Source organism: Carassius carassius, chromosome 46 (genome assembly GCF_963082965.1).
Source record: "Carassius carassius chromosome 46, fCarCar2.1, whole genome shotgun sequence".
Taxonomy (NCBI): Eukaryota; Metazoa; Chordata; class Actinopteri; order Cypriniformes; family Cyprinidae; genus Carassius; species Carassius carassius.
Genome location: NC_081800.1, coordinates 12802527 through 12812393, shown reverse-complemented (window position 1 = coordinate 12812393; position 9867 = coordinate 12802527). Strand labels below are relative to the sequence as shown.

The following is a 9867-nucleotide window of genomic DNA, read 5'->3' as shown; positions in this document are numbered from 1 at the left end:
CATTGTGATATTGTGTTCAGTATTAGCTTGCAGTTGAGAATGTGTGAACTCTTTGTATGTGTACATAGATATTTATGATGCTATATATATATATATATTAGTTACCTTTTTTTTTTAAATGAGATTAATCAATGCCAAAGTTGTTTATATCTGTGCATTGGCTACATTTGATCTAATGGTTTTACAACCGGCCAGCAGAGGGCATCATTTCGTAATTGATTGTGCTGGCCTGATTCTGATGCAGTTTTCTAAAAGGATTATGTTTCTTGTCAAAAAAGAATGAATTAATGTGTGTGTGTGTATATATATATATATATATATATATATATATATATATATATATATATATATATATATATATAATGAAGATTATACATCTTAATTAAAAAAATGACTGAATTTACCCTTTGTACATACGGTTAGCTGAAGTTTTGTAGAAAATACCTCAGGGCATTTCACAAATGTTACTATATAGCAGATAAACAGCTATGTCTCTGAAAACAATGCGTAAGATTTTGTTCAAAACACCTTTTATGCTTTTTCTATATTTCAACCCAGATGAATGTCAAATGTGATGGGGATGACAACTGTCTGTTGTGGTTTGGTTTCGACATGGTAGTGAATTGTCAGGCGTCTTTAACTATGTCTGTTAGTGGTTTAAACAACTCTTTTTGCACTTTTTGTCCAGTTATTCTTTATTTGGCTCACCAGTTTACATTCTGAAAGCACTTGTTTTCTTTATATATCACAAACTGAGTTCAGTATAGGTTAGAAAGGAAGATAAATCCAAAACGCACCAGCATCATCAGGGGAAAAAAGAAAGCTTAGAGGATTAAGGAAAGGCTGAAAAATTGCTGGAGTACCTAGTTTAGCCCCAAAGTGTAATCTACTAAATCTGACCTCCGGGGTTCTCATCTCTCATTTGATATAGTCATCTCTCCAAACAAACCCAGTACAAAGGCAAGGCTGTAACGAGACAGTCATGGTTATATAACTGCAAAACTGTAGTGAAGTTAATGTTTCAAATTGTGTTTTTCTGGGAGACTTGATGTTTACCACATCAAATGTGATGAGTTTGTTGACAGTATCAGTCTGTCCATTTGGTAAGTCTTGATTTATTGGACAGTTTCATAAGTGCTGTTTTGTTGTTAAAGGATGTACAAGTTAAAAAGGAAAATATTTAATGTGTATGATCACATAGGTGTGATTATGTTTTTTAAAAAGTATTTATTATACACCTGATAACATTGCATGATTTGACAGGGCGGCACAACAGATGAACAGCCAGGGGACACATGTCGACGTATTACGAATGTGAAAGTGGGTTGACACAGATAAATCTGATCACATCTGGATATGGGCTGCGTGGATTAACTCTGTACCTTTGCTGTGGTGTTCTTTCATTTTCATATTTTGCTTTTAGTTTGCATACAGTGCATGGTGTGGGAGGGAAAATTCTGGAAGGGCTGTTAATCCTCTCCCAAAGCATGTCCCTGTAATGAAAGAGCAATTTGCTTAATGCAAAGTGCAGAGAGGATGAATAATATCAGACATAAACAGACACATAAACAATCACTACATTGCCTTTGCTTTTTCTTCGTCACTTATCATGTCTCTTCTTTGATTTGTGGAGTTATTTGCTTGGTGTGGGCTTTAGAACATTTATTTTTGCATACTGAAATGGTTCACCACAAAAATTTAACCACCATATTTTCTTGACATAAAGGAATAGCTTTATCTACTGGCAATGACGCAACTGAAGAGATTAAACCTCAGTCTTCAATGGATCCAGAAGGCCTTCTGTTGTCCTCTCTTTAAGTCATTGTCTGCTTATTGTATCAAATTAACAGCACTTAGATGTTTTTGACTGCCTTCAAAGGGAGTTTCTTTTTTTTTTTTTTTACTTCCAAGAAGAGCTTGTGGTTGGTCACCCATCTTATAGATCATCTGTAGTTGTGTCGGTGACTCTTGTTAAGATTTACAGAGCAAACATTTGATTCTTTCAAACCTTCAAATACAATATATATGCTCTTGGGTCTCAAAGATGATAAATTCACTGCACTGGATTTTCAGCGTATTACTAGGAGCACAGTCGCACGCATTCAGTGTTAACAATGGATCACTTAATACTGTGAGACAGGAGATCCTCTCTAAATCGGAGGATCTAAATAATTTATTAGGGACTTATGAGAGATTAATTTGTGATACTTGTCCTTATGATTCAAACAGGCTTAAGCAATTCTGCAGGATTTCGACGTCACAGATTTGCTACTCAGAGTCATTTCTTTCTCTAATTATGAAGTTTTCTGTGTCCCATTCAATTGTAGACTGTTCAACGACAAATGGATGGCCATTTTTCCCCATCAGGAGTGGCTCAAGGAACACTACGTGCCTTTCCAACTGAGACTTGCTCTTGAGTCGATCAGTCGAAGGAGCTGCAAAGATAGATGCCAGAGTGCAGCGGTCTTCCCCAGAGGTTGAGATGGCCGGAGAGGAAGGAGGAGGTTTGCAGCAACCACAACGGCATGGGGTTAAATACAGATACATCAGTATGAGGACAAGCGTTACCACACAGCCAAGAAGAGTGGTGTAGCCTATGTTGAACGGCTCCTCCGTGCGCTGGGCTACCACCGTTAAATTCACTTCTCGTGACTCATTGATCATCCTTGTGTTATCCACAGCAGTGCACTGGTAGACCCCCGAATCTATGGACTGGGCAGCTAGAATGTCCAAGCTGCCATCTTGATTGAGACGTAGAGATCCGTTCTGGATCAGCTGAGAGATGTTTTCTTGATGAGGAGTGATCCAGCTGTAAGACAGGTCTTCTCCGTTTAGGGTCCCAGTGCAGTCCAGCCTCACTTGTTCACCCTCGTAAACAATTTTATCAGCCTTCGGGGATATCAGGGATATAATTTTTCCAATCGTACAGTTCTCAAAGAAGTGCGAAGAGCGCAGAAAGTTAATTGAAATTTGAGGCTCACCGTACATCAGACACTTGTAGACATCCTTGTAGTCTTCCACACTTGGATATCCCTTCAGCTCCCAGTGCCAAAACATGCGGTACATAGAGCAATCGCACTCCAGACTGTTGTTGTGCAGGAACAGGCCTCTTTGCACTGCAGCGGGCAACACTACAATGTCATCTATAGGCAAACGAAACAGGCGGTTTGAGGAGAGGTCCAGTGTAACCAGGTTGGGGTGGCTGTGCTTCCCAATTGAGAAGAACGGGAAATCTGTGATCTGGTTGAGGCTGAAGTAAACCTTCCTCAGGCTGCCGAGTCCCATTAGAGTGTTGCTCTCCACACGGGTAAGACGATTGTTGTACAGCAACAACACCTCCAAGGCTGGCAGGTCCTGGAAGTGATACTTCCCCACCACTTGCAATTTGTTGGAAGAGAGGTCCAGGTATCGAAGTCTGCTGATGTTATGGAATGCTCCCGGGCTGAGCAAGGAGATGCGGTTATGGGACATATGCAAAGTGTGCAGCCTTGGGAGCCCGTAGAAGCTGCCGGCTGCCAGCCATGTTAGTCTGTTATGACTGAGGTCCAGGACAGAAGTCGTGAATGGAAGCGGGTTAGGGAATCTATCCAGACCTGAGGAACCACAGTTCAATACGTCAGAGATGCACAGGCAGCCTTGAGGACAAATAGCCCCCGAGAGCCGAACCAAGAGTGAGATCAAAACCACACAAGATGTAAAAGTCATTCTTTTTGTTGCACATAAAAAGGATTACACTAGAAACAGCGCCAGCACAGTTGATACAGGAAGCCCTCTGCTATGAAATCCTACAAAGGTCGGTTTACATCTGTCATGTCTTCCAATATTTCACAGATGGCTATCTAATTTCCTTGGTACCATGCAGATGGGCAGTATCTGGGGCAGGGAACGGACTAAGAATAAAACCATATGCAATTACAACATGTTTTTAAAATGAATGTTTTACATTGATTAACCTACTCTTTTAGCACAATATACACAGGAAAGCAAAAAAATAAAGTCTCTCAGAACCTTCTTAGATCCGGTTCTTCTGTTCTCACTTTGCTGTCAATCCATAGTTAGAAGTTGTTCAAACAATTTATCCTGGTCTGAAAAGTCCAAAGCATTTTCCAGTGAGTGTTATATATCCCTAAAGTGAAACTCGCACCTTTCCCGGTTCTCCTGCGACTGTGAGATCTTGTTGTTTGCAGAGTGTCCTTTCACTGAGTGATGAGCCCACAGCGCACAGCACTAATCTCTTCCCATCCTTGCCTCTGCTTCCTACTCATAGCACCGCCTCACGTCTCTTCCTCTCACGCTGTGATTATTCCCGATGTGACTCTCTCTTTCTATCTTTCTCTCACTCTGTCTCTTTCTCTCTCCAATTGTTTGGTTCCTTTAATCCCCTCTGGATTTGTCTTTTTCCATTTCAGTTTTTTTCTCCATTAAGCACATCTCATAACAGGATTTAGGATGCTGTTTGTATCGTCTTAAATTTCATGAAAATCATCAAAACATTTGGACTTAGATAAGAGAGAGAATTTGTTTGTATAGCATGCGGTACCAGTCAGCTTAGAGACTGCAGCTTTGACTCCCCCTCATCTCTGCCGCCAGGCGTAGGTCCCTATGAAATCCATTTTATTTTTTCCTAAATTCTGTTTTATTTTTTACAAATTAAGTTTTTTCCTTTAAAAGTTTTTTTTTTACGTTTAAAATTTTCTCTTTTTAATAGTTAAATTACATTTTATTAATCAAAAAGCATGTCTAATTAATTAAAATCATAAAATGTATACTTTTCACATCAATTTCTTAAAATTTTTACAAAATGGTAAATGGACTGCATTTATATAGCGCTTTCAACAGACCACATGGCCATCCAAAGCGCTTTACAAGTTGCCTCACATTCACCCATTCACACACCGACTGCGGTGTCAGCCATTCATCGGGAGCAGCTGGGGTTAGCTCTTGGGGTTAGTCTTGCTCAAGGACACCTCGACACTTGGTCAGGTGGAGCCGGGGATTGAACCACCAACCTTACGGTTTGTAGACAACCTACATGAACCACTGAGCCACTGCCGCCCCAAAAATTACATGTTTAGGGCCCTATGAAATGTTTTATTTTTTTTCACCATATTTTTGATTGTTACCAAATTCTATGTGTTAGCATGTCTAATTATTTGAATGCATAAAAAATTTAATTTATTATTACTATTTTTTTCTTAAAGTAGCCTTTTTTCACAGAAATTCTGTGTTGTGTATTTAAATTTTTCTGGTTATCAAATGAAGGCATAAAACATTTATTTAATTTATCTTTTAATTATTGAAATTTAAGCAAACTTCTAGCAAACAAAGGGGATTTACTATTAAAATTAAAACATGGAAGAAATGTTGTGTGATTATTCCTTAATATATAACTTTTGTTTAATTTTAATAGTTGTAGTAGGCTATGTACATTCTACTGAAAAATAGTAGGCTAACAGGCACAATGTCTTCAAATCAAACCGGACTTTTATTTTGATGGGCTGCCGTGAATAGCCTACCTTTACAGTTCTGTGATATGAGGCTAGTTTTACTCAAATCAAACGGTAAAATGCTCATTAAGTGACTCAGAGCAGGTCTGGAGATGTTGTCCATGTGTTTATGTTCTCATTAAGTGAGATGCTGAAATCACCGTGAGCGTCACGTGCGCTTCAGTATGTGTGTAGTAAATGAAACCACACGTCTGTGCCATTCATTAACAGCGACACGCAGATCATACAGCATTCATATTTAAATCGACTTTTGCGGTTTAATATTTACAGATACTAGTCCGTATCGCAATATGATTTAAGTGTAATGACCTACTTTTGATGAATTCATTCAAAATTCAAATTCCGTGACATTCCGTGTTAAACTGTGAATTCTGTTTTTATGACTGGATTCCACGTAATCCTAGGGCCCTACAGGCGATGTTTGGCAGCTGTTGGTTGTCTTGGTCATGGTGGTCCTGAGGGAGCTGATTGCTGTCACACTGAATTGGTTTTGGTTTGTCTGTGCTTTTCCAGGTGCCTTTGTCACTGTGTATCACCCACACTAGTACATCTGAATAGTAGCAGGTCCATTGATATTTCATCTAAATGATTTGAATATGTATCATTACACACAAGTTCCAGTATAATTTGACTATCTATCTATCTATCTATCTATCTATCTATCTATCTATCTATCTATCTATCTGTACATCTTATGGATCACTTAGCTGGAGGCAAACCTTGTGATTGCCCTACTTTTATAAATAATTACCTAATGACATCCATCTCCAGTTAATTTGTCCAAGCTTATCAGTAGAATTCAGGTTGTAGAACTAGATGGGTACAAAATGAGGCCCATGTAAGCATGATGTTTGGGAATATAATGGATCTTGGAGTCAAGGCAAGATAATCAGTCACAGCATGTGACAAATCTAAAAGTGTGAAATGGAATTAGGATGTTTGTTTTTATAGAGTGTCATTCTGTTAGGGTGGCATCTCTTCAGAAACACTGACACATGGCAGAGATAGCTGGAAGCAGTCACACTGACAAAGGCACAGAGTACTCCCACACACAAGACCAACCCACTGATATGTCTTACAGTATTCCAGTTAATGACAGGAGACAGCTTAGCACAGTAGATCTACTCCACTCTCTCAGGATGTGGGCTCATGAATTGTTGAATGTGTGGGACATTCACTGAAAGTGAGAAGCTCTGGACTCTGTTGCAGCTTTACCTTTTCTGTGACGACAAATCATTTAATACACTGTGATTTATACTCAAATCGATGCTTCACTGACCTTTTGAGTCCAAGCCTTTCTTTGTGGAAAAACGTTTGCCAGTTTTTGATCTTTGATTTTGATCTCCATCACATAAGCGGAAGTGTTTTTTTTTTGTGCAATTTTTTGCAAAAATAACATTTCTTTAAACGCGCGCTTTAGCAGGACATAAGCGAAAGATTTTTTTTTAACAGTGTTTTACTGTGGTATTTTTCAATACTATATTGTTTCAAAAACATTAAATAAATGTTCATAATTGTATATTTATATTATTTCATATCTTAAGAATTGCATAGATGTTGCAATCGAATAGGTTATTCATATAAATAACCAGGAGATGGAAGCACTTGCATATGTGATAACTTACTGACTATCAGCCCAGTGTGCTTGTGTTGAATTGGACACTGACTAGTAAACTAGCTTTGAGTAAAAAGTCAGTTTACAGAAATCCTTTACTTTTCTGGTTTTGTATGTTGTTTTTATACACATGACTCAAAATCCAATTTAATTGTAATGTTTTTGTAAATTTTATATTTTTATTTTTTTGAAAACAAACACATTGGAATAAACATATTATATTATAAGAAATATCTACTAGAGTGTACAGGTGCATCTCAATAATTTAGAATTTTGTGTTCTAACTCGTGTTTTAAATTCAATGCACAGACTGAAGTAGTTTAAGTCTTTGGATATATGAAGATACTTGGTAGGGGCTCCTTTTGCTTTAATTACAGCCTCAATTCGGGTGGGCATGGAGGTGATCAGTTTGTGGCACTGCTGAGGTGGTATGGAAGCACAGGTTTGATAATAGCCCATAGATTCAGGTCTGGTGAGTTTGCTGGCCAGTCAAGCACACCAACACCATGGTCAACCAACTTTTGGTGCTTTTGGCAGTGTGGGCAGGTGCCAAATCCTGCTGGAAAATGAAATCAGCATCTTCAAAGAGCTGGTCAGCAGAAGGAAGCATCAAGTGCTCCAAAATTTCTTGGTAAATGGGTGCAGTGACTTTGGTTTTCAAAAAACACAATGGACCAACACTAGCAGATGACATTGCACCCCAAATCATCACAGACTGTGGAAACATAACCCTGGACTTCAAGCAACTTTGGCTATGATCTTCTCCACCCTTCCTCCAGACGCTAAGACCTTGGTTTCCAAATGAAATACAAAACTTGCTCTCATCTGAAAAGAGGACTTTAGACCACTGGGCAACAGTCCAGTTCTTCTTCTCCTTAGCCCAGGTAAGACACCTCTGACATTGTCTGTGTTTCAGCAAATTCCTTGACACGTCTGTGTGTGGTGGCTCTTGATAGCTTGACCCCAGCCTCAGTCCATTCCTTGTGAAGTTCACTCAAACTCTTAAACCGATTTTGCTTGACAATCCTCTTAAGGCTGCGGTTCTCTTGGTTGGTTGTGCATCTTTCTCTTCCACATTTTTTCCTTCGACTCAACTTTCTGTTAACATGCTTGGATACAGCACTCTGTGAACAGCCAGCTTGTTTGTGGCTTACCCTCCTTGTGAAGGGTGTCAATGATTGTCTTCTGACAACTGTCAGATCAGCAGTCTTCCCCATGACTGTATAGCCTAGTGAACCAAACTGAGAGACCATTTTGAAGGCTCAAGAAACCTTTGCAGGTGTTTTGAGCTGATTAGCTGATTGGCATGTCACCATATTCTAATTTGTTGAGATAGTGAATTGGTGGGTTTTTGTTAAATGTGAGCCAAAATCACCACAATTAAAAGAACCAAAAGACTTAAAGAGGGATACTCCTACCAATTTTTCATATTAAACTATGTTATTCCCTTAACTAAGACGAGTTGATGCATACCTCTCTCTTCTCAGTGCGTGCACTAAATCGCTCTGACTTGCGGCGAAACTTTGTTAGCACTTAGCTTAGCCCAGTTCATTCAATAGGGGCCAAGCAGAGAAGCTACCAAACACCTCCACGTTTTCCCTATTTAAATACAGTTACTCGAGTAGTGTAACTCGACCTAGGATGGTGACACAAAACAAAACGTTGTGCTTTTCTAAGCGTGTAAAATGGATAACTATATTGTATGGCGGAAGACCATAGCAAGTGCTCGGGAGCACTTTGACTTGGCGCAGTAATATCTTCACTCGTGAAAAGTCCTCTCTGAAAAAACGGTGGAGTATCCCTTTAAAGGGTGAATGAAATGAAAATGAAAATGAAAATGTTGTCATTATCACTTTTACCCCCATGTCGTTCCAAACCTGCAAAAGCTCCGTTCTTTTCTGAACTTCTGAACACAATTTGAGATATTTTGGATGAAAACATGGAGGCTTGATACTGTCCTATAGACTGCCAAGTAAATAACAGTGTCAATTTCTTTGTCAACGGTCTCCTGTGTGTCACTCCATATAACCATGATACATGCTCTTCTTTGTCATCCGCGCCACAAGGATGCGCTGTTTCTATGTGTATTTATATTTTATTTAAAAATAAAACAGCACATCCTTGTGTTTGGTTTCTTCGCTTACAAAAAGTTTTTGCTTCATATAACCCAGATTGCACATCTGATGGCAGATGGAGTATTCTGACGACTACTTTTCATAACTTTTATGGACCTTGACACTGTTATTTTCTTGGCAGTCTATGGGACAGTCTCAAGCATCCAGGTTTTCATCCAAAATATCTTAAATTGTGTTCTAAAGACGCGCAATGCTTTTACGGGTTTGGAACGACATGGGGGTAAGTGATTAATGACAAAATTTTCATTTTAGGGTTAAGTATCCCTTTAAACTACTTATGTCTGTGTGCATTGAATTTATTTAATACACAAGTTTCACAATTTGAGTTGAATTATTGAAATAAATGAACTTTTCCACAACATTCTAATTTATTGGGATGCACCTGTATACTCCAGTAGATATTTCTAAGGTGGCATCTCAGATTACAATTAGTTTTTTATTGATTACTTAATTCACATAATAGCAGTAAATTACTTTTTTATTGATTACATGATTGCATATTATTCACACCATAGCAAAAAAAAAAATTCATAATTTATTGATTCACCCTAATTCCTTTTTTAATTTTTTTTTAATGTTCCTTTCTTATATATACCGCTTATCTACATTC

At 38.5% G+C, this 9867-nt stretch overlaps 1 protein-coding gene across 1 annotated transcript; it reads right to left on the bottom strand.

Annotated features, from left to right (window-relative positions):
- Positions 1–2155: 2155 nt before the first annotated feature.
- On the bottom strand, positions 2156–4281 carry LOC132129625 (amphoterin-induced protein 3-like). Its single transcript, XM_059541264.1, has one exon. It carries the CDS (start codon positions 3703–3705, stop codon positions 2269–2271), a length of 1437 nt encoding a protein of 478 aa, XP_059397247.1. The 5' UTR covers positions 3706–4281; the 3' UTR covers positions 2156–2268.
- Between the last annotated feature and the right edge of the window lie 5586 nt (positions 4282–9867).

Bases quoted from the DNA above. Each gene is read 5' to 3' on its own strand.
- LOC132129625 (XM_059541264.1), bottom strand. From the start codon at position 3,705: ATGACTTTTACATCTTGTGTGGTTTTGATCTCACTCTTGGTTCGGCTC.